Raw genomic sequence first — 25,583 nt, 5'->3', positions numbered from 1 at the left:
TGTTTGAACAAGACCATTTTGCTTTGCTTCATTAACCCCTCTCCCTCCCCATTATCCCTAAACAGTCCCAATAGTTTAAACCAGATCCAAGGTATTCTTGATATAATCTTCCTTCTTTGACTCTTTATTAGGTATGTAAGAATACTGGGAGTGTAGAATCCATGTATATCCTTAGAGATGTAAATGTCATAGCGTAACGAGGAAAAAAACCTTTTTCCAAAAACGTTTCCTCTTCCTCCCACTGTTTGACCTCTTTTTACGGGCTTAAGCATCGGAAACTACACTGGACTTCATTATCCAAGACCGAAGTCAGGTAAAATCTTATTGGGTTTCTAAGAAAGGGGTTAAGGAGACCTTTTAGGAGTAAATTGCTTATTCTCCCGATTACTGGTAAAAAAATTGGTTCGCTAGTCAATTTAGAATGAAATCATTTTTTTTCTCGATATTATAAAAATCAATATATATATATATTAGCACTTCAAGCCTCAAGGGCTCATGGCTTTTGTCTTTTTGACAATTTGCTTCCACTTTTTCCTGTTCAAAGCATCCTTCTTCCAGTTCTGTACTACTATCTGCCGGAGATCTTCTATGGTGGACTCTAACCACCGTTTCTTCGGCCGTCCCGTTCTCCGCTTACCACCAACTCCTTGAGTGAGTAGTTTATTCGGAATCCTTTCCTTTGACATCCTATGGACATGCCCCAACCATCGGATCCTGCGTGCTTTGGCAATTTTTACTATATTTGGGTCACTATACATTTCGTATAATATAAAAATCAATACATAGTATAAAACAAAGTCGCTTTCTCTGTCCCTATGTCCCTATGTCCCTATGTCCCTTTGTATGCTTAAATCTTTGAAACTACGCAACGGATTTTGATGCAGTTTTTTTAAATAGATAGAGTGATTCAAGAGGAAGATTTTTATGTATAATATATCCATATTATAGTAGAGTAAGGGGTTGAAAGGGATATGCTTCAAAAACTAAAAAAGTTGTGCATCGATTAAGATCAAATATTGACACGATATACAACCAGCTTCAAAGATCTATTGTTTTTATCTACTTTTAACCTTCGGAGGGTAGAAAGGTGGACTATTTTAATCAATAAGTTAAAAAAAATCTGAAATTTAGAAAGAATTTTCAAAAAAAAAAAAATGTTGATCTCTAACAGTGGTATGTTCCATGAATATTTTTAATGGGAGCTCCAGGGCATCTTTTGGGCTCCTTTAATTTTGCATTGGCCTTCATGATCATCTAAGAGTCATTTTGATGCCATTGCTAAGGAAAGACAGAAGCTGTTGAGCTCCAAGGGGTAAATCTTTTAAACTCCTTGAATTTTACTTTGACCTTCAAGTTCATGGAAGATAGAAGAACCAAGAGCGTTTTTTATAAGGGAGCAATGAGAGTAGATAGCGACAATTTACTAAAAACAATAGCATAAAAGTGCTTCTAAACTTTTTTTTTATAATTCATTTTCTTTATCGTTCATCTAACCCCCTCGGGCTCATTGACTGATGACACCCTTGAGAAGAATACGTTGAATGAGAAACGTTTAAAAAAATAAACATCTCTTGTTTTTAAAATAAAATATTTGGAAGAATCAAATAGTTATGGCAGAAGTTAAGTACGAAACAGAGGAATTTCGCCATAAAGTAAAAGATATTTATAGTCAAAGACGATAAAATGTTACCAACAAACTCTGTTAATTTTTTATAACTCCCTGCATATCGTACTAGTATCAGAAATTGATTAAAAATATTGTATTTGGACTGGAAATTGGAAAATGGCACATTCTTATAATGCATACACATTTTCGTTTTGATCTTTACTACTAGATGTCGTACATGACCACTTAATAAAGTAAATAAATTATAAATATAAGACTTTAAATTCATTTTTCTGGATATTTTTGATTTACAAAGATATTTCAGCTTATCTTGGGCATTAGCAAATCAAGAGTTTCTTAAAAAAAGGTTATTTTCAAATGACTTACCATATTCAGTAGTTATGTCCACCATCTAGCATTGAAAATAAAAAAAACAAGTGAAATTTACAAAATTTAAGAAACCTCCGATAACTTTTTCGGGTACGGAATCTTAAACTCGCATTTTGAACATATCTAAGAGCACTCTCAATTAAATTACCTTTTTCCTTCAAAACTGAGCCGATTTTGAATATCATCGCCGATTTTTTAGTATTTTCGGATACGAAACCCTAAACTCGCACTTTAAATATACCTAAGAACACTCTTCATTAAATTACCTTTCAAACGAAACAAAAAAAATCAAAATCAGTTCATCCGCTTAAGCGCTACAATGCCATAGACAGACAGACTGACACACACACATATCGGTCAAACTAACACCACCCTTTTTTTTAGTTCAGAGGTTAAAAATGTATATGCATTACAAGAATATCTTATTTCCCAATTTACGCAGTTAAATTTTGCTTGCGGGAAAATTTACATATATCAGTAACTTTCTCATTTTTCTTCTGCCCCTTACCAGTATCAGTATTTTTTCTTCTACACCTTAGGCGACCCTGAAGGTGAAGGTCAAAATTAAGGTGTCTAAAAGATTTTTCCTTTGAACCAAACATTTTTTTTTGCAAATTTTTTTCTCTATTTTAGTTCTCTTTTAGAAATTTGAACTTATCGATGGAAATGGTTCACCCTGTGTTTATACGCTTTTTTTTCTGTACAACTTCGAAGCAACTACAGCACTGCTGCGCTCTATATGGCCTTGGGGAAACAACAATAAGAACAAGTTTTAACATGCTGCTGCTGCTGTTGTACGTATACGTTACGTTGTTGGGTATTGTTAAAATATATTATTATTATTATTATTATTATAACATATAGGATTTTAAAACTGATAAAAAGAGAACACATTATAATGTAATTTTTATGTTGTTTAAAAAAATACAAAAAAGTGATATTATAAATGCCTGTCGCCTTCTTCATTTCACTGTGATTATTAAATACAGGGCTGGGTAATTTGAAAATTAATTATGCAATTAATATGTTATTTATGGTAAACGAGAGATTATGCAGTGAGTGATGGGACAGAAATCTACGCAATAATATAGGTAGCCAGGCTTATTAGCAACGGTGATCCACCAAGAATGACGAATGTCATAATCTGCTCAGATAACCAGGCAGCAGTTATATGCATTACTTCAAAAGTGACAATATCGAAGATAATAATAAACTGAAGAAAAGTGATCTTCTGTATAAGTAAAGGCAAACTCGGTTTACATTGGGTTCCTAGCAACAAAATTCCTAGCAATGTGGCAAGAACATAGAAACAGACAGACTTGCAAAGCTAAAAAGGACCTTTTGGAGATTTTGGAATAATCGTTTCCCACTGTCAATTCGTTAAAAGATACAATAAATAGATAAAATCCTCCCAAAGATGTCACACACACATGACTATTCCACTATAACACATACTAGTATAATGTAATGATGTTTACGAAAAAATGTTTCAAACAAAAGTTATTTATTTTTGTATAAGGAATATTTTTGATTTAAAAACTTTTATTCTATACCTAACAGTTTACAAGTTGGATCCTGCGGACCTGAGACCCAATGTTGTTCCTTTATGAACTCGGTCTCACTTTTTACGCCCTAAACACGCTATAAAAATTTCAGCTTGACATCTCTTTCCATTTTCGAGTTATTTTACTGACAGACGGACAACCGGAAATGGACTAATTAAGTGATTTTATGAACACCTATACCAAAATTTTGTTCGTAGCATCAATATTTTTACGCCTTACAAAATTGTTACTAAACTTAGCATGCCTTGATATATTTCATATATACATGGTATAATTATGGTGGAAGCGCATATAAAAGCATAGTAAGAACATACTGAATAAACAAATCGCATAGGTTAATTACATAGATTAAATTTGTAGGATAGTTCTTGATCCTAGTTCTGGATTAATTATTAGCGGTAAATCGTATATTTAAGGGGCAAATAATTGCGTTCTGGAACGTCATTCAATCATAACTTAATATTTTACTTACAATAAAATGTCAAATAAACATGTTTATAGACTTTTAATGATAAATTTTCAAGAATTATTTTGAGTTTTAACTTCTTCAAAATTGAACAATAAACATTAAAATTCGTTTTGTAAGAACTCTAAATGTTCACATGAAAAATCACTATAATTTTCTTACTCGAAAAATCACTATAGTGTTTGTGGACAGTAAATTTCATGAATAAATCGAAAATTTGCGTCATTCAAGGTTCTTAATTCCACTAAAATACAATTTCTAGATACCTTCGTGGTTTAATTAGCTTATTATATTCTTATCACCAACTTAATAGCACAAGAAACGATATAAGTTTCACCAATCTGATAACCAGATAAGACATATTTTTTATCTTAGTTTTTATTTAGTTTTTCTATCGAAAAGTGTTCATAGCTATTTTTAATTAAATTAATTTTAATCAATTTTTCCCATGAACCGTTTTTTCTCAGGCAAGCATATACCATTATTTTCGTAATTACATTATGTTTCTTCTGATACAAATTTCGATTTGTTAACAGATCGGTGTAGATCGGTTCATACCATATGAACAGGTAATTCAAAGTAGGTAACATATATTAAGTTTGTCTTATATCGTGTATACCTACATAATGCTCAACCAAAAATTACAGAAATGTCAGGAAACGTAAACGAAAAGATTAATGATACAAAACATGCGTACACATACATCACACGCATTTTATACAAAATTAATGGAAAAAAAAGATGAATAAAAAGATATAATTAGTATAGTTGTTTAATTCTATGAAAAATATAATATATCTATTACAAGAAAAAAGATTTTTTTTCCTCCATATACTAACAGTAACGTAATATGTTTTCGGAGGCATTGAGTTCGATATCTAAAATTACGATATCACTTCCTGTGCTATTCGTTTGTTTTACATTTAACAGAATCCTGGTATAAAACCCTGATATAAAACAAATTCTGGGAAAAGATTTTAGCTTTTTCAAACGCAGTCCATGACTGAAATGAAATTCAAATTTACCTTAGTGATCACTGCTCACTATGATGAATAATCCAGGGATAAATAAAGTAAAGTTTAAAGTGGCAAGCATTAATTTTAGTACCCGTGGTAAATTCATTAGTTTTTGTGCTGAATAAAACATAAAAAAAAAGGTACGAAATACATTGTTTTCATTATAACTCCGTTAATTTTCCTGCAAATGACTTGAAATTTTTTTCATTTTCATGGTTTTTAAAGTACTTTAAAAAAACGTATTATATACTTTCTTCAAAAAACTGTCAATTTTTCTGTTATATGAAATACTCCGAATTTCAATCGGTAATAACTCAGAAAATATTGACTTTTTGAAATATGCTTAAATGACTTTTTTTTCTTAAAATTCAACCTTCTAACGATTCGCGTTGTCATTTTCAACATAAATTTTACCACCCCCGAGAAGGAGTAGCTCCCACCCCCTGGGCAAGATCGCACAAAGTTTTGTTTTTAACTTCTTTAAGTAAGCTTTAAACAATGTACTCGAACAGTTTTTATAAAGATTCATTGACTGTCCGTGGATTCCGAAATTTTGAGATATTTATACCTTCTCTCTCTGTTAATTTCCAATTTTTAATAACAGTGTTATTTATTTTCGACTAAAGAATGAGTAAGAACTTTTGCAACACACTGTAGGATAGATAGATGTATCGTGGCGCTAACAAATGTCCGATTTTTCTTTTTTAAGAATCTTCTCTGAATTTAAACATATTTTTTTTTTAAGAATATTTTGCATCATATACGTACACACATAGATTTATAATATATTTAAAATTTATTGTATATTGTATGACGGTTTATTAAAAATACATTAAAATTTTTATTAAAAAATTTAATTATATACGCATCATATACGTACACACATAGATTTATAATATATTTATGTTATACACATTATCTGTGTAATTATATACTTAAATCGTGAGTATTTTTCTTAACATTATTATACACTTATTAAAATGTAATTATGGAAAAATTTGTTAAATATATAATGGTATAGTTGACAAATTAATAAATTGACAAACATCTAATATTAATGTTAACACTTTTTATTTTTACGAAGGGTATACAGCTAGCCTACTCTATACTCTACAAGTCTATAGGTTCTAGTGATGGGACGAATATTCAAAAAACATTCGCATTCGCAAAAAACGATGCGAATGTTTTTGACAAAAAATCATCATCATTTTCTATCATAAATTGCAAAATAGCCCTAAAATTCCCATATGATAAAGATATACCCATATGTTTAGATCAATTTTTAATTACTGTTAAATTGGATTGTGGGGAAAATGCAAATACTGAATTCGGCTGTTAATGGACTGTGTCTTCATAGGATCTAGTTACTACAGTGTTCAATCGATTATCATAAAGGATTGTTAGTTTTTGGATTTGATTAATAAGGCCCATCCGAAATCGGACGAGCCATAGAAAAATTTATTTTAGACTCATTTGAGTTGTTCCTCTCCACGGAAATCTTTAGTAAAAGGCGAAAGATTTATTCGCTCTGAAGAGAAACCAGAGTGATATAAATAGGATTTTAAGTATGTTATATACATAAGACTTCAACATACCATTAGCGAGAGGAACATACATTTTTTAAATTATTGTATACATTAGTGATGGGACGAATATTCGCATATTTTTTAACATTCGCATTCGCTAAAAACGAGGCGAATGTCTTGGGAATGCATTTTTTAAAAAAATCATCATCATTTTGTATCATAAATTGCAAAATAACCCCAAACTTCACTAATGTGTACTTTTCTCATATTTTTTTATCACTTTTTAATCACTGTTAAATTTGTATGTTGGGAAAATGCAATTATATATAGTAAACTAACCTCTATAGTAAAAAAAAAAAACTTAATTTTGCTGTTAATGGACTTAAATGGTTTGTTTTTAATGGACTTATACGACGAACTGTTTTACGCTAATGAAGAATTATATATACTTGCTCGACCCGTTAAGAATTCCGCTCCCGTTACCCATGGCTACCCCGTACTCATGACTAAAAAAACAACAACGAATTTCGTAGAAAAGTGGTGAAAAGTCCAACTTGGGTAAGCGAAAGTTTAAGAGACTGCAACCTTGTTTGTATTTCGAGAATTTTCACTGAGCCCGGCTGTCTTTTATACAGGGGCATGCGTAGTTATTCTCACTTATTGACTCTACCCGCAGTCATGGCAGCCAGCATTCACAAGTTATGAAATATGCACTCACTTTCTTATATCACTGAAAAATAAAACCCAAAGTTCAAATGGCAGCGTATTTGTGCATAGGTGGGGTGGCCTTTTTGTGTGTGATAGTTTTTACACATGTCCACGAAATATGAAATGGATTAGCCAAAAAACTGAATTTTGCTGTTAATGAACCGAGTCTTCTTAGGATTTAGTTACTACAGTCAAGAGATTTAAATCAGTAGAGAGAGTCAGTTGAATATTATTATAAATACTCAAATGTACAATCGCTTATCATGTAGAATTATTTGTTTTTGTATTTGATTAAAAAGGCCCATCCGAAATCGGACGAGCCATAGAAAAATTTATTCTAGACTCATTTGAGTTGTTCCTCTCCACGGAAATCTTTAGTAAAAGGCGAAAGATTTATTCGCTCTGAAGAGAAACCAGAGTAATTTTAAACATGATTTCAAGTATGTTATATACATAAGACTTCAACATACCATTAGCGAGAGGAACATACATTTTTTAAATTATTGTATACATTAGTATTGGGATGAATACTTATTTTAAATACTTATTTTTTGGGAATGTCATAGGAACCGGGTCATCATTGGTTACATTACCTTATATTCAGTATATTTCAACTTGTTCCTAATTTTTCGAAATAAAATGCTACTTTTACTGGATCGAAATAAACTTGAATAAAATTGAAAATTTGGATGCTCCTCGATATCCAAAATTGTAAGACTAAAAAACTATAAAAATTAAAATAATCAAAGTGAGAAAACAATACATTGTAAGTGTATAAATAAAAATGAGATAAATAATTTTATTTGACAGGTAGTAATATAATGTATATCTATCTACATAAGATTATTATTATACAAACAACAACAACAAAAATATTTGACTGCTACGTAAGACAGGTAGCAAGAAGCAATATAATAAACTTTGTATCATATCCCTTTACCCTTTAACCCCTCTGATGATAAATTTAAAGTCCATCCAACGATACTATCATACAGAAGATATGAAACCTTCTTTATCTTTTAAACTTTAATAATGTACGACACTTCTACATCTAATAATATTTCGAAGAGATAACATTTTTTGAAAAATCATGTAATTCGATGTAATTTTAATGAGTGTTTCTTTCAAAAAGAAAATTTCCCAGTTTTTTATTTTCTTGGCTATGTTTTTCATACTCTTCGAGAAAACCACAACAAATGGTTTTATCTCACCCGTTTTCCCACCTTTCCCTTTTCACATTGCTCGAACCACTTCCTTTTCTAACCACTCATCCGATTCTATAATATAATTAATTAACGCATAAAAATTTAATCGAGAAAAATGCTTCAAACGAAAACTGTTAGTTTCAAAGGAAACTAACATCTTATTTCGGCATCGAATTCGATCTAAGTGATTCATAATTCATAAACAATAGATGAACGCTTTAAATTAGAAAGTTATAAATACGCAAACATTTTTTGTTTGAAATATTTTTTTGTAAACCAAATAGTTTAGACAATAAATGATAACAAAAATCTAGCTTTTCGTTCATTTTTTTATTCAATTTGAACAAAAATGGTCTTTATAGAAAAACAAACCACTTTTATTGGATCTATTATAAAAATTTTTTCGAAAAGTGTCTAGATTTCGCAGAAACAATTATACGAAATCACAATTTTGATACGAAAAAACTACTTTGAGTAAAACGTCCGTTTTTACCAAAACTGTGCGATTTGCAAAAAAATGTTACTTTTTTTATGTGTAACAACTTTCTAATTTAAAGTGTTCATCTATCGATTACTAGTTATGGAGTAGAGTGAGCTTTTCAAATCCTAAACAAATAAAATTATAATTTGTCTACGTAGAACATGCAACTCTTCTAATTTTGGCTGATTGATTTTTTCGGATCTTCCAGTGAATACAAATCAATGCAACCTTATTTATATGGAGCAGAAAAAATTTCACGCACCCCTTTGCGATAGGACCTATGCCCATGCTAAATACCTACGTTCGTAAGTTGTATAGTTTCGAAGATATGCAAGGGCATACTAACTAAATGAATAAAGTATTAATTGCATAAAATAATCACAATGGAAGTTTAAAATTTAAACTTCTTTCAATTACGATGCCCTCTATATTAAACTCTTAAAACAACAATTATCAAACGTTCAAAATCTAGTACGAGAAATAACTGAGTGGTGCTAATGTGAAATTAAAAAAAAAAATTGATAACTTTGAAACGTTTTTAAAACTTTTATTAGGAAAAAATTTTGAAATTTTTAACTTAATTCCTTATTTTGTAATTATTATATAGGAATAATCCCTGTTAAATGTTAAAAAATAGTTTTTTTAAATATAGATTCATGAAGAATACATATTTTAATACTTGAAAAGATTAAAAGTATCCTTTTTTTAAATTCTAATGGCTAAATTGTTTACCTTTAATATTAAATGTTTTTACCAGAGGGCAGCATGAAGCAACAAGCTTACATCACGTGGGATAAACATTTTAAACTTAAACAATAGATATCTTTTTTGAGTAGATTATTTTAATACATTCAATTTAGATATATATATAAGTGATTAATTCGACTAAAATACAAAAAAAAATTCAACTAATCAGTTTTGAGACTCCTAAAACAGATTTTCAGTTCAAAAAAAATTAAAAACCTTTAATTTTAATCATAATGAATTCATTGTTCATCTACCCTCTTCATATAGTTCACATATCACTGATTCAATCTTGACGCCATCTTGTTTTATATATTGGGAACTAGTAGTTACGTCAAAATACTCCTTTGGCGTCCCTTTAAAGTTTAAAATACATACAAATAAATGTTTTTTATACATGAAAATATAAAAAAAAATTTCAAATTTCATATTGTCATAAAATGAGCGAATTGGAAAATGAATTAACTACATATATTAATGGTATTAATGAAACACTAGGTAACAATTTATAATATATTTTTATTGAAAAATATTAACATATTTTTTTGTATATAAAAAGCACATTGTTTTTATTTCAGATCCAAATTGTTTCATAAATATAAGTGAAACACACAAATTAATGATACAAGAAAATAAAAAAATTGTAAATCGTACCAAAAAGAGTGACATGATTTTAAAAAACAGTAAATTACACAAGGCTTTAAAGGATTTAATTCGAAAACAATAATTGTCTTTTAATTTTTTTAAATGGTATAATAAAATATACACGTATTATTTTTCTATTAACAACATCATGCTTTGATACTAATTTATGCTTTCATTAATAAATAAAATAATGCTTATTAATACATTATTGCTTTTGTTTTTTGTTTTTTCTTAATATATTACATTATATTTTAATTATTTTAAGTAAATGTCTAATACTAAGTTGTTTGGAATGCAATTTCTTAATACTTTTCAAATTCTTATTTACAATATGACATTTTATTTATTTTAACCTAGATTAAATATTTAAAAAATCTAATTTTATTGTCTGCGTATGTTTTCTATATTTTGATCGAAAACATTTATCCACATCGATAATCATCTAGTTTAATTTTATTATTAATTTACTTTTAATTAACAATTTCATAATGATTTGCTATTAACTATTTAGTAACAAGGACAATTGACCTTCTTTTAATATTATAAAGTAATTCTCACAAATTCCACGTTTTCATTTAAATATATTATGTGACTAACAGAGTTTCTTGTTCTATGTAGACAAATAATAATTTTATTTGTTTAGAATTTAGATTAACAGATGATTATACATGAACACTTTAAATTAAAAAGTTGTTATACATTAAAAAAGTAACAGTTTTGTCCGAAACATTTTTTCGTAAATCGTACAGTTTAGGTAAAAACGGACGTTTTACTCAAAGTAGTTTTTTCCTATCAAAATTGTGATTTCGTATAATTGTTTGTGCGAAATTTAGACACTCTTCGAAAAAAATTCTAATAAATTCAATAAAAGTGGTTTGTTTTCTATAAAGACCATTTTTGTTCAAATTAAATGAACAAACCGATCCGCGAGTAACTACTCGAGGAAGAAATAACAAAAGAATATGCACATAAGAAATATTAAAGCCAACATCGAAAATAAGTGGAGATACTATTTTGACTATTGATAAACTGGGAATTTTAAATGAAATTTAGCACATAGCCGAACAACGAAGTAAAAACAATGACTTTTACTTTGAAAAACGACGGTTCTTTCTTTAAAATTGTTTGTTTATGTGCTTACAGTCGATGTTTTAAAAACTAAAATCCATTCGAAAATTGCATAGCAACATATTTTCGAAGGTAAAAAGCGTTTTACATCCTACAGTGAATACTAAAGGGATTCCTGATTTCCTTAATGTCAATTGGCTTTTTGTTCACGTGCCCTGGTAGAAAAAATATTTGAAGAAAAAATAAGTCTTAAAAACTCGGAAAAATTCTATGGAACTCTAAATTTCTAAACGTTTTTGGATTGTCTAATTTAAGAATTTTTAAGACTTATTCTTTCTTCAAATATTTTTTCCACCAGGGCACGTGAACGTAAAAACCAATTGAAATTAGAGAAGCCAGAAGTCCCTTTAGTATTTACTGTAAGATGTAAAACGTTTCTTGCTTTCGAAAATGTTTCGTATATTCTATTCTTCTCGACGAAGGCGGAAGCCAGCAACTTTGTTTAGCACAGCGGGACGAAAGTTGAAACTTTTCGCTCGGAGTGGAGAAAGCATACTTTATTTTTGAAACCCAAGCATTTGTTACTCGGAAAACCGCGAGTTATAGGTTTTTGACACTTAGTATAGAGTATTTTGATACTTAAATCACTTGTTTAAATATAATATCAATAAAGACTAAAATAAATAATTTTAAGTAATAAATAAACTTATCACATTATTAATTATATGATACACAATACTTGACTAATTTAAAATTGGTTTTACTTTAAGCTTATTACGCTCTTGCTTAATTCGCTCATTTTCTGCTATGCTTTTTGGGACATCGCTTATAGGTCGTCTGGTGGTTAGTGTTTCATCCATACACTCACAAGTATTTTCATCGAAGAAATAACCAGTAGCACAATCTTCTTCTTCTTGACACTTGCACGTGCAAGTGTCTGGATTCCATATTTTCCTATCATGTGATTCACATTTATCTTCTTCATCGGTATTATTACACCGACACGCGCAATCTTCTACGTAGTATTTTTGATAACTGAGGCAATGCTGAAAATAGATTAATTAGAAAATTAAATTTCATGAATTCTTCACAAAAAAATTACAATTAGGGGGATCGTGGACCAAAATCTTTTAATTAACAATAATATACGAAAATTTAATTAAATTTCGATTTACATTAAGCAGTTGTAAATGCAGTTATTAACAACCCACCAATTAAAACAAAATTCACAAGCATATAGAATTGAACTAAATTCTAAATCTTCGAATATCTATCTACAAGTAATTTTTTATCCAGAAAATAGATCACAGAAAAGTTATGAATTAGATCCATATGTTCATTTTAATAACTACTTACTTCCGGTTTCCGTTTACATCCACATTCACACTCGGTATGCGTTTCCAATGGGACAATTTCATTTCGTACAAATCCAAATTTATTTGTATCATGATTATATGTAAAAACTTTTATCTAAAAATTTAATTTAAAGTATTAGTGAAAAATTTTTATATCGATTTAATTATTTCTTACAATTGCTGACACCATTTCTTTGCCGGTACTCGTTGGTTGACAATCTGATACGGCATCACAACATCCACCACAACGTTTAACTCGTACACAAGACGGATGTATAATTGTGTTGGAATCTAAACCATCCACTTCTATTGGAACTGTGACGAATTCTGGTGAACAGCCAGCATGCAATAGCATTTGACTTCCAGCTAAAATAATTAAAAATATTTTTATATTTAATATCTATTGATTTCGTCATTTCGTCTTCAAAAAGTCCTCAAATAAATCTAATTATGTCTAAAGATTAGTAAAGACAGTTTCTCTTCGAAGAATTATACGTATAAATAGACCGTTAAATGGAGACAGATTAGGGTATCTCATTTTCTTACTTCTGCTTCCGAGGGGGCTGAAAAGTATTTCTTTGTTGACTAAAATGAGGGATGAATAAATATTTTTTGTGGACCTCACTATATCCACTTTTATAATCTCGATTGGCAAAAACTTCTGTATCCCGGAAAATTCCTTCCAAAGCGCATACGTATTGCATATTCCTTCTAGTAGTCCTTAGTCAATTTTCAGCAAATTTTTTTTTCTCTTAACAGGAATCATTCTTAGTTTTTTTTTTTGAAACTAAAATCGCTTACTGGTCTCAGTTCTATTTTTTTTTTGGACTAACATAATTATCATGTAAAATTGTAAAACATATACTTACATCTTTCTTCGCTTTCGCCAAATCTACCTGCAAAAAAAAAAAATATTAATTTTCTTTTAAACATTTCTTTTTTTAACCATTTCTTTTAAAAAATATATTTTAGTTATATTTTAAAATTTTATTAAAACTTATCACTCAGTAGTGGATTTATCAACAGGCTGAGTAGGCTGAAGTCAAGGGCGGTAAATTTTAAGGGACGCCAGATTTAGGTCATAAATTTTTTATTTCGATTTACAAAATTTAAAAAAAGAATTTTCGTTAGTTAAGAAGAAAGAAGCTTCTCTTGTTTAAAGAGGGTAAAAAGAACTACCTACGATCGACTTTAAGTCAAGGAAAGCGATTTTTTCCAAAGTATATTTTCTTAAAAACTACTATTTTCCTCCTAGGTATCCCTTTGAAAAACTGGACGGAGAATTATTTTAAATCCTGCGGTATTTTCTAACGTATTTACTGCACTATACCATAGATTATAATTTATTAAAATGCCTGTTTTAATAAAATTTGAAAAAGTTAAGATCTTAGGATACTAGATTTTAAAGCATAGAAACAAATTGTTTATAATAATTATTTGTTTTAGCGAGTATGTTAAGTAAAATTTGTTTATTTAATAAATAATTATTAACATTACAATATACCTAATCATTATTATTAAATATTGATAAAATGGAGAAAATAGCACAAGAAAATGCAAAGATATTTATAAATTGGTATAAGGATTTAATAGAAAATCATCGCGAACGATTGTTCGCATATCTCGGACCAACTATACATTTAGATTGGTTTGGACGTAGTTGTGTTGGTTGTAAAAAAGTTACGAAGTTAATCAATAGTTTAGATCCATTACGGCATATTATCGAAAATATTGAACCACGAAAACATCTAACATATCGTAATATGAAAAATATACAGTAAGTGTTTTAATTTAAAATAAATTTTTATTATCTACTACTTATATGCCGGTATTTAGCCCGAAAAATGGGTTAGGACTCTGATCGTAACGCAACTTATATTTAATCATTGGTTCCCTTCAAAAAAACATTTCTACCCGACTCCGATGGTCCGATAATTTTCATTTTGATACGTTTATTTTGAAATATAATAACTTAAAATGTTTTTTTTCTCAAATTTAACCCATATTTATATCAATTTTAAAAAGGGTGTGTGCTACGATAGGGCTATTCATTTACAAAATGATTCTTTTTTGTTTCGGGCTGTTTTCAATCAAGGAAAGACATCTTATATCTTCCATCCTTGTCAAAAAGCGCGAAGATAATTTAGCTTTCTTAGGTTGAATAGTTTTTGACAACTGTCCGAAACAAAAGCAAATCGATGAAAAGGTCTATTGCCACAAAAATTAGATCATAATGAATCGGAAATTCAAACTCATTCAAAATTTAAAATAGCAAGGCATGAATGGACTAAATTAAAATTGTTTTTCCTCGATTCACCCCCAATCAACGGGTTTAAATCGGAATTAATATAATTTAAAATTAAGTTCCATATTTTACTATTAGCCTAAGCAGTTTCGAATACAATATTCACAACTGCTTAGCTTAATTTGAGATTAAAATTTAATATTTGCTAATCGAAATGGTGATAACGCAAATTTAGGGCCAATTTTAACACCTTTAAATCGAAGGTATTTTAATAGAAGGATTTCAGATAGAAGTCAATATTAAGTCATAAGTCCAACATATCAGAATTGATTCGGCTTAACTCGTAATTACTCGTTTTTTACACCGTGGAGGAAGTTTTAGCAGACGAAAATGTTCATAATAGATCTAGGACCTGGATTTTTCCCGATTTGGGCACCTCATGGTATGCTGTTATAAAGGTCGCGTCAAACAATTTTTTCATCTATGAGAATTCTCTCGGGAGGCTTCTATTTCAGGGAGATAAAATAATTGCCTATACCCGTTATTTTAGTGAGGCCAACCTTGGTAACTTTAAAGTGTGTTTTAGAGCATAGTAGTACAATTAAATTGATTCGAATTTATGATTTTGCTAATTATAAGGTTTTTTAAAGCAAAATTAAAAGATCAAGCCGGTTAAGGCATTTCGAAGCCAAAACGAAAGTGTGATACCAAAAAATTAAATTTTGAGTTACCAAATGCAATCAAAATATCTAGATACATTTTGCTCTATCAATGTGTGCCGACCCTATTTATTAATTCATTGTATAATTAATTTTATTTGAAGGCCGAAATTATTACATAAAGAACAAGGAGATTATGACGACATACATCACGATAGTACAAAATACATTGATCCTGAAGATTTTGATGATGCATATTATGATACAAATAAAATGTCGGTAGAATATGCCGACAATATTGTTATACCACATTCAATTCCCACAATGATGGATGCTCAATTATCAGAACCTATACAACCGTCTGAAGATGATTTTCATACACCAGAAAAAACAACAGTTTTAATTGATGTACCGTTAGAAAATGGTGGCGGGGATGGTGGACGAATTTCTATGAAATATGTTGTAGCCAGTGGATATATAGAAACAATATCATCATCGACGACATCACCAAGTTGTTCAACTTCCGCGATGGAGATAGTCGGTGGTGATACGAATAAACAATTTTTAAAATTAAAAATAGCTTATAGTGAAGATCCAGTAAGCAACGAGTACACAATTTGGTACATTATTTATGAAAATAAAAACAAGTGTCGGCGTAATTTGATGACTCAATTTGAAAATGCTTATAATGAAGATGTAAAGAAAACAAATTCGGGTACTCCCAATCAAAGTTTTTGATTTTTACACTTTTTCTTTTCTTTCATTCTGTGATAATGTTAAATAAATAAAATCTATAACAATTATTGAAGGTGTTTTTAAAAAAATGGAATTAATTTGTTATATGCTCATAATTACACTATCAACGATGACGTCACGACGTGTGATACGGATTCTCGTCGATAATATAGTAGTAGACCCAAAGTGGACCACTTACTGAAGTTGAAGTTTTCGCACCAGAATGAATAAACATTATGGTAGGTCCACACGATATACCAACTTCACACAGACTTTTATAATAGAATTAATAGAATTTTGTCTATTTTGTCTGCGCAAAAAATCAGTGCAAACAAAATCGGTATGATGGTATGACGAATATTCTATAGTCTGTGTGAAGTTGGTATCGTGTCGACCTACCATTAAACTGATCACTCTTTGCTTTCGTACAGAAGAATAAAAAAGGATTAAGTTTAAATCACTAAAATAAAGGCTAACAAAATGGTTGCCAAAACTGTATAGCTCAATGACTGTCATTCACTTATAAAACTTGCGAATTAATACTTTCTGTCCAATTTTTTTTATCATTGGCAATCTACTTGGGGTCATACTTCTCACTTTTTGAGCACTGTTAGAAGTGCATATTCAAAGCTTCGACTTGAGTGCGTATTTGTTGACATTAATATGAATTAATCCGATCATTAACGTTACTAAAACTGCAGTAAAAGCCTTAAAATGTTATGCCATTTTTATCGAACGTGCCTTATTATTAAGAATAATGTTATTTTAAATTAATTATATTGACACCAATGGCAACAGAAGAATAGATAGAACCTAAAGGGGCTATTTACAAAATAATTTTTAATAAAAAAGCAAACAAAATTAAATTTTAAAGTACAAATTTGAAGAAAAAAAATTGTATATAATTTTAGCCCTGTATAACTAAACAAATCGTTTATCGACTAATTTAACGCGGCATTCGATTAAATTTTTCTTTCAATTAATAATATTAGCTAAGATAGAAAACATTTGAAGTATATAAATATTTTTTGACATTTTGTTCGAAATAAAATCGAATCGAAGTTTCAAATTTAACAACAAATTTTACCGCGTTATAGACTTGTCTTCACTCACACCCGCTTAATATGTTCACAATTTCATGTGTTCTAATTTTTTGGTCCGAAACCCTAGTTTGTTGAAAATAAAACTCATATTATTTGTTGATACTTTCTATAGATGAAATAATTTGTTAAGAAGTTATTGAGTTTATCCATTATAATGAATTTTATAGGCAAATTTTTGACTCCTTGGTCAAAAATTTGCCTACTTAGTTACATTATTGCAATTTTTGGAGAGATCCTCATGAATCCGGCTATAATCTACAAAAGGAATTTTTCGAATCCGACTGGTAGCTCCAGAGATTCAGAGCTCCAGCGAAATTTTGTGTATTTTTTAAACCACTTGGTATTAATCTATTAAACTTACAAGCGCGAATCCAGACTGTTTTTCAACAAATGTCAACTGCATCCTCCAAAAATATAGATTTTTTTAAAAATAATTCACAAGTATTATATTATTCAATGCTCACAAGCTAACTACAAAAGTCAAGCTAATCTTTCAGTGAGATCAGTGAGCGTAGAAATAATCTACCAAACTGCTCTCTCCAAATAATTTCATGGATCCACGCTTGAATTTACGATAAAAGAAACAGAGGATAATGTGTCTTCAACTACAATGTATTTTAAATAACGTATCTGTGATTATTATTATTTGTTTTTTTGCATTTTTTTAAATCTATTAAATAGACTTTTTATAAGCGTATTTTGAATAATAACGTTAAGAATGATGCGTTTGGTTATTAAGGGTTTATATTTTTAGGGTAAATATTTTATTAAATATTATAAAGTATTATAATTTGTGTATCAATATTGTTATTTTTTTAAATAAATTTATAGTAAAGTTTATGTTTTTTTATTAAATGAATCTTACTTGATCTGATAAGACTATGATACTTAATATTGAACTGTTTCAGTACAATCCCAAATAGACTGTATTTGAGTTTTTGTATGACTTCGGGTACACAGTCCAGAATATCAGCAAGATTTTCTTTAAAGTATACAAAGACGAACTATGTCCTTCAAAGTACATAGTTACTACAGTAAAGAATCAATAGAGAGAGTCAGTTGAATAATGAACTAACAACATACATAAATGTAATATCGGTTAGCACCATGTGATTGTTTTTGGAATAGATTAACAAGGCCCATCCGAAATCGGACGAGCCATAGAAAAATTTAAACTAGACTCATTTGAGTTGTTCCTCTCCACGGAAATCTTTAGTAAAAGGCGAAAGATTTATTCGCTCTGAAGAGAAACCAGAGTAATTGTAGCATGATTTCAAGTATGTTATATACAAAAGACTTCAACATACCATTAGCGAGAGGAACATACACTTTTTAAATTATTGTATACATTAGTAATGGGACGAATATTCGAATATTTTTTAACATTTGCATTCGCTAAAAGCGAGGCGAATGTTTTTAAAAAAAAATCAACATCATTTTTTATCATAAATTGAATAACCCCAAACTTCACTAATATGTACTTTTCTCATATTTTCAGATCACTTTTTAATCAGTGTTAATTAAATTTGGATGTTGGGCAAATGCAATTATAAATAGTAAACTAACCTAAAAAAAAAAGAAACTGAATTTTGCTTTTCATAGACTGATATGGTTTGTTTTTAATGGACTTATACGACGGAATATTTACGCTAATGCAGTATTTTATGTACTAGCTCGACCCGTGAGGAATTCCGCTTTCGTGGCTACTGTGACCCATGGCTACCCTGTACTCTTTTCTAAAAAACAACAACAAATTTCGTAGAAAAATAGTGAAGAAAATCAAAAGTTATTAAATTAATATTAGGAGAACATATTTTTAAAATAGTTTCATTTGAAATATCTTTACGGTTGCTGATTCACTTCTTAATGATGCCTTCAGTATTGGGAAAACATCTATAAAAACCTGATCCACTTTTGCAGGGCCTATTTGCAGAGTCCAAATGGAGGGAGAAGAGTGAAATTGAAATCAAAGTAGGCTTCTTCATATTGGACTGTTTTTTCATACAATCCTCCCAAAATACTGCAGAAGTGCAGACTATCGATAGCTCCATTCTCAAATAGACTGACTTTGAGTCTCGGAATGACGACTTTGAGACATCAGAGAATACTATTAATCAGCGAGACGCACATAATATTTTTCTTTTAAATGTGCACAAGACGGACTGTGACTTCGTATGTCCTCATTACTACACCACAACAGAGATAAAAATCAGTAGAGTTCAATAGTTTAACAATAACTGATTTTAATGAACTATCGAATTACAAAAAGGAATATTTATCTTTGGATTTGATTAACAAGGCCCATCCAAAATCGGACGAGCCATAGAAAAATTTATTATAGACTCATTTGAGTTGTTCCTCTCCACGGAAATCTTTAGTAAAAGGCGAAAGATTTATTCGCTCTGAAGAGAAACCAGAGTGATTGAAAATAAGATTTCAAGTATTTTATATACATAAGACTTCAACATACCATTAGCGAGAGGACCACACCTTTTTTTATTATTGTATATATTAGATATGTATGTTTAATTGCATATCATTTATATGTTAAATCGACTTATTTAGCTACTGATTGACTACTAATCACTGCGCCTCCGAAATACCAATAACTTTGAGATTGAAATTTAAATCAAAGTTCTTCAGCTCTATAGTGGAAGCCAGGAATGTCCTTTCTAGAGTCAAAGGGAAGGGAGAGCCAAATTAAAAGGCCTTAAGCTCTCAGTGTTTTTTGCGTTAGGGTTCCTGAGACCGAAGACCTATTTGTAGAGTCAAAATGGATGAGGTGGGGGAAGAGTGAAATTAAAATCAAAGGAACTTTCCAAGGCATTGTGCAAGCAAAGACTAGTCATAATATGAACATGATTATGATAAATTTAGTTGAACTACGTACTTAAAAATATTCCGCAGGATTCTTAATATTGGACTGTTTCAGTACAATCCTCCTAAAATACTATACTGCAGACAATCGATGGCTGCATTCTCAAGTAAATTGAATTTGAGTCTCTGTATGACTTTGGGTACAGTTGTGAAGCATATTAGTTTTGTACTCTCGGATTTATTCTCGGTAACTGGCATCATCAGAGTTCCTTCGGAGAATAGTCAATAATAAGTAATAAGACTAACTTAATTTTTAAAATAAATAATACAGCCTGTGTATTCGTAGGATCTTCAATTCTACAATACAGAGATTTAAATCAGTAAAGTCATTTGATTGATGAATATAATCACTGACTAACTTAATTGAACGAACAATCGATTTACAACTAGGAATATTTAATTTTAGATTTGATTAACAAGGCCCCATCCAAAATCGGACGAGCCATAGAAAAATTATTCTAGACTCATTTGAGTTGTTCCTCTCCACGGAAATCTTTAGTAAAAGGCGAAAGATTTATTCGCTCTGAAGAGAAACCAGAGTGATTGAAAATAAGATTTCAAGTATTTTATATACATAAGACTTCAACATACCATTAGCGAGAGGACCACACCTTTTTTTATTTTTATTTGTATATATTCGATATGTATGTTTAATTGCATATCATTTATGTGTTAAATTCACTCATTTACTTACTGATTAACTGTTGATCACTGCGTCTCCGGGATGCCAATAACTTTGAGATTGAAATTATAAATCAAAGTTCTTCTGGTCGATAGTCGAAGCTAGGAATGCCCTTCCTAGAGTAAGGGGCAGGGATATTCAAATTAAAAAGTATTAAGCTCGCAGTGACTTTTGAAATTTGCATTAAGGTTCCTGAGACCGAAGACCTATTAGTTGAGTCAAATTCGAGGAGGTGGGTGAAGAGTGAAATTAAAATCAAAGGAACTTTCCAGGGCATCGTGTAAGCAAAAACTAGTCTTAATATAAGTATGATTATGATAAATTTAATTAAACTACGGACAAATTTAAAATGTTACTTCCGTAGGGTTCTTAATATTGGACTGTTTCAGTACAATCCTCCTAAACATACTGCAGAATCTATGGCTTCATTCTCAAATAGACTGAATTTGAGTGTCTTGTATTACTTTGGGTATAGTTGTGACGCATATAGCTCAGTAACTGGCACCATCAGAGAGTTCCTTCAGAAAAAAAGTCAGTTGAAAAATGATATAACAACTAACTACCTTTATTGAACAATCGAATACCAATTTAAAAAAACATTTTTGCAAATCGCAGCCACTACCACGCCGGTATAAATTTTCGATGAAATGTAAAGTCAGATGAACATTTTGAATAATGTATATAACAATCACTGTTATGAACACTTCGATCAATTTACATAATTTTTGGAATTTTATTGACAAGGCCCATCCGTAAACGGACGAGCCATAGAAAAATTTATTCTAGACTCATTTGAGTTGTTCCTCTCCACGGAAATCTTTAGTAAAAGGCGAAAGATTTATTCGCTCTGAAGAGAAACCAGAGTGATTGAGCCTTGGATTTCAAGTATGTTATATACATAAGACTTCAACATACCATTAGCGAGAGGAACACACAGTTTTTTTTATTATTGTATACGTTTGTTCTCCTTCACTTCATGGAGTCAAGAGGAGTTTCATATTACATGAAAATATAACATTTTAGTTAAATAAAAATTGATATACTTTTATTATATATTTAAGTAAAAAAAATTTAATTAATTTTTTCCATTAATCTTGAATAATTTTATAAATATTCATCAAATATTTAATTGATGAATTTAACTCATTTGAGTTGTTTCTCTTTAGTAAAAGTAAAAGACGTCCCATATAAGGGACAAAAATTATCATGAGGCTAAATTTATAGTTCCTAGCCTAAGCTTTACCTATAATACATTTTTTAATCAAGAAATACATCGAGATAGACATAAATATTTTACATCGTTCTTAAATAGAAAAATTTATAAAAACCGTTGAAATCGTAACTAACAGACATAAAGTGTATGTAAATATAATATATACACAAAAATTTGATCGAGAATGTTCTTAGCTATGTTTCAAGAAAATCGGTTCATTCGTTTAGGAGCTACCCCGCCTGTTAATCAGTGGTTAAAAAATGAAGAATACTCACTTGTTAAACTTATTGAATCTGTGGCTCCGTCCACATAACGATCCACAAAATCATCCAAACTGGCTACCCCATTTATTTCTCGTAGTAAACTCATAGGAATCTAAAAAAAAAAAAATAAACATGAAACCATACAAAATTTACCATTTTAATCTATTTTGATAATTTTGAGGAATTTCAGGAAAAATCAATTATATTAGTTGTAATTAGCGGAAAAGTAAAAAAAATTAAAAAAAGACTTAGGAAAATTTATTAATTTTAATCTAAGAATTTATCAATTATATTCGATTAAATTATTTTAAAATAACGTGTCACCATATTATTAAATATCTTGTTTAAAATAAACATATGAATCATTTGTTTTATCGGAAATTCCTGATAAAATATACCTGTTTGACAAAAATAATTTCTTTTCGAAGAATTTTGCATTAAAATTTACATAGAATTTTACTGTTTTAATGTAACATTTTTTCTTGGTATTTTTTAGGTGTAGTTTTTTTTGTTCCTGGTAAAATCTTACAAATGTTTGAGAAATTTCCTGTTCTGATAATAAAATTTTGCGAATAATAAAAAAAAAATTGAGAAATAAAATTGCACATTAGCTAGGGATTAAGCTTCTAGCTTAATCTAATTCTATGCTAAATGAATGCTAAATGAATGCTAATTCTAGTTAATATCGTCAAGCAGTTTCTGTGGTAGCTTTAAACAGGTCTTAAATCTAATAAATCTAATATATAATTTATTTTAATATTCATCTATTTATTCAACGCCTGCTAAAACTCAATTTAAGCCTATTATCGTAGGTCTATAGGCTGTCGCATGGCAAAATTATTTTCCCAACATCAAAATGAATATTTTTTAATTTTTCAAAATAAAATAATCCATTGGCGCCTTGCAAATCGTTTATTTCTAGGTAATAAAATAATAATATTTTACAATAATTTTTATTTGTGCCTTGGTGTTCGCCTCCAAAAATAATATACAAGCACAATTTTTGCGATCCGATTTCGATTTTCAACCAAAAATTTTAAGGTTGTCCAAAAATATTTCTATATTTGCTATACTTTGATTATCTCAAAAAAGACCGTGTTTTTTTTAAAACTATCAGAAAAGAAGTGAAAACAAACAATTGACTGACCTAATCGTTGAAATATCCTGTATAGAAAGTGTTGAATGTCAGTGCTTGCATTATTTTTTTATAAATTAGAAGAGTTTAAAATACCAACGCAATTATGGCGGCCTTTCAGCCGCCATTTATTTGGTTTTAGAAAATTTCGAAATTTTCTCTAGAATTTTTTTTCGTTATTCGAGAATGTTTTACAAAATCGTTAGTACCTGCAAATTTTCAGCTGTCTATCTTTTATAGTTTTGGAGAAAATAGACACCAAAGTTTTATCCTAATTTCCGCCCTCATGGGTAAACATGATTTTTACGAATTTTCAAACAAAAGTTGTTTGAAAAAAAAATTTTTTTATAAGGAACATTTTGTTCTAACTCTTAACGGTTTACAATATGGGTTCTTCCCAAATCCCAATTGACCTATAAGTCCTAAGCACGCTACAAAAATTTCAACTTGATATCTCTTTCCATTTTTTAGTTACCGTGTCGACGGACGGACAGACAGTTACTGATTGCGAATTAGGTGATTTTATGAAGAGTATGAACACATATACCAACAAAATTTTGTTCGTATTATCAATGTTTCTAAACGTTACAAACTTACTAAAGGGCTAAAATTAGTATACCTTGATATATATATTTTTTTATACACAGGGTATAAATGTTGTTTCTTTAATATTGAGCTCAAGTTACGATAAAAATTGTGGAACCCATTACATTTAATAAAATAAATTTTCCACTAATTAGATGATTTTTTATAAATTAACTTATTGTTGAAAAATTTTAATGTATTCTTTTTAAATTATATTTTTTTAAGCTGATCTTTAACCAAAAGAAAAATATTTTATAATATTGGACGATTTTAGAATATTTTTCGAAATTTTTGAATTAGAAACAAAAATTTTTTTTTAAATAAATAAACACAAATAATAATTAATCACACCTGTTTATTACTATTAGAGTGAGAACACACTTTAGATGGCATTGAAATGTTTATTTCACTTTGTTCACCTTGATGACGTCTAATACCAAAACTTTCTGGCATACGAGTATGATCATTTTCGTCTGCATGGTCGTGATTATCAAACCATTTCCGACCAAATAATTTAAAACAATTAGTTAATTCACAATAAATTAAACAATAAACTAAAACATGCACTGATAACCACATTTTAAGACACTTCTTTTAAAAAAAACTAGATATTAATATATTTAAAGTCTATTTTATTTGATTTAAATCACAGCACGGTTTAGAGTACACTGTTGGTTGAATCACTGTTTGAAATATAATTTTATTCAAACTAAAATTGTGAAAATATAAAATGCATTTTATTTATGTTAGTTAGTGGTTGTGAATAAAATTTTACCACCCATTTTAAAATATACTTTTTGTACAATAATTTATTAGACTTTGTTTTTTTTACAACCGCAAATAATTTAAAAAACTAAATTGTGCTTCAGGCTATATAAGACTTTACGTGTGTGTGTGTGTTATTTGGATTGACAAGAGTTCATCAAACGTACCTGATACGCGCCAATAATATAATACATGATTACAAAATTAAAGTAGAAATTTCTTATCATATTTTGTCATTTGTGTAAAAACCATACACCGCAAATTTATTGACGTAATGATTGAAACGATACTGATTATCATTTATATATAAGAAAATTAATATGCTTGATTTCTTTTTCGGGCAACGTTATAAATTTAAACTCCGACAACAATTCTAAGAATCAAATATAAAACAAGATTTTGTGATGTATATTTTTTTTTTGCTGCCTGTATTGCTGCTTGTACGTATGGATAGATACTTTTTGAGAGATGAATTATGTATTGCAAATTTATTTGTTACCTTCACGGGGAGTTAGTTGTTGTTGTACTTCCATAGATAATATTAGT

The 25,583-nt window shown here is 29.4% G+C and overlaps 2 protein-coding genes and 6 non-coding genes across 9 annotated transcripts; 1 reads left to right on the top strand and 7 right to left on the bottom strand.

The window, feature by feature from the left end:
- Nucleotides 1–6,470: 6,470 nt before the first annotated feature.
- Nucleotides 6,471–6,591, bottom strand: LOC123299391. The gene has a single exon (XR_006535327.1). It is a non-coding gene; the product is annotated as a U5 spliceosomal RNA (small nuclear RNA).
- A 987-nt stretch (nucleotides 6,592–7,578) lies between these two features.
- On the bottom strand, nucleotides 7,579–7,699 carry LOC123299394. Its single transcript, XR_006535330.1, has one exon. It is a non-coding gene; the product is annotated as a U5 spliceosomal RNA (small nuclear RNA).
- Nucleotides 7,700–11,733: 4,034 nt separating this feature from the next.
- Nucleotides 11,734–25,344, bottom strand: LOC123298092 (vascular endothelial growth factor D-like). 2 transcript variants are annotated; one of them, XM_044879996.1, is made up of 6 exons: nucleotides 25,205–25,344; nucleotides 22,565–22,664; nucleotides 13,645–13,671; nucleotides 12,951–13,141; nucleotides 12,777–12,890; nucleotides 11,734–12,466 (listed from the first exon to the last, which is right to left on the bottom strand). In XM_044879996.1, exons 1-6 carry the CDS (start codon nucleotides 25,262–25,264, stop codon nucleotides 12,164–12,166), a joined length of 795 nt encoding a protein of 264 aa, XP_044735931.1. In that variant the 5' UTR covers nucleotides 25,265–25,344; the 3' UTR covers nucleotides 11,734–12,163. The 2 variants fall into 2 exon arrangements, with proteins under 2 accessions (XP_044735931.1, XP_044735930.1); XM_044879995.1 differs by lacking the exon at nucleotides 25,205–25,344 and adding an exon at nucleotides 24,624–24,942.
- On the top strand, nucleotides 14,289–17,038 carry LOC123298093. The gene is made up of 2 exons (XM_044879998.1): nucleotides 14,289–14,552; nucleotides 15,844–17,038. The coding sequence occupies exons 1-2, from the start codon at nucleotides 14,308–14,310 to the stop codon at nucleotides 16,415–16,417; spliced, it is 819 nt and encodes a 272-aa protein (XP_044735933.1). The 5' UTR covers nucleotides 14,289–14,307; the 3' UTR covers nucleotides 16,418–17,038.
- On the bottom strand, nucleotides 18,657–18,777 carry LOC123299396. Its single transcript, XR_006535332.1, has one exon. It is a non-coding gene; the product is annotated as a U5 spliceosomal RNA (small nuclear RNA).
- LOC123299392 lies at nucleotides 19,815–19,939 on the bottom strand. The gene has a single exon (XR_006535328.1). It is a non-coding gene; the product is annotated as a U5 spliceosomal RNA (small nuclear RNA).
- On the bottom strand, nucleotides 20,818–20,937 carry LOC123299398. Its single transcript, XR_006535334.1, has one exon. It is a non-coding gene; the product is annotated as a U5 spliceosomal RNA (small nuclear RNA).
- Nucleotides 21,823–21,943, bottom strand: LOC123299395. The gene has a single exon (XR_006535331.1). It is a non-coding gene; the product is annotated as a U5 spliceosomal RNA (small nuclear RNA).
- Nucleotides 25,345–25,583: the final 239 nt, after the last annotated feature.

Source organism: Chrysoperla carnea, chromosome 4, assembly GCF_905475395.1.
Source record: "Chrysoperla carnea chromosome 4, inChrCarn1.1, whole genome shotgun sequence".
Classification (NCBI taxonomy): Eukaryota; Metazoa; Arthropoda; class Insecta; order Neuroptera; family Chrysopidae; genus Chrysoperla; species Chrysoperla carnea.
Note: the sequence above shows the minus strand (reverse complement) of the source record. Positions and strands in the feature narration are given on the sequence as shown.

Coding starts and splice junctions, on each gene's coding strand:
- LOC123298093 (XM_044879998.1), top strand. CDS start 14,308: ATGGAGAAAATAGCACAAGAAAATGCAAAGATATTTATAAATTGGTAT. Junction 14,553..15,843: donor CGTAATATGAAAAATATACA/GTAAGTGTTTTA, acceptor TTTTATTTGAAG/GCCGAAATTATTACATAAAG.
- LOC123298092 (XM_044879995.1), bottom strand. CDS start 24,851: ATGTGGTTATCAGTGCATGTTTTAGTTTATTGTTTAATTTATTGTGAA. Junction 13,672..22,564: donor AGATTCAATAAGTTTAACAA/GTGAGTATTCTT, acceptor TTTTTTTTGCAG/GTAGATTTGGCGAAAGCGAA. Junction 12,467..12,776: donor GATGTAAACGGAAACCGGAA/GTAAGTAGTTAT, acceptor ATCTATTTTCAG/CATTGCCTCAGTTATCAAAA.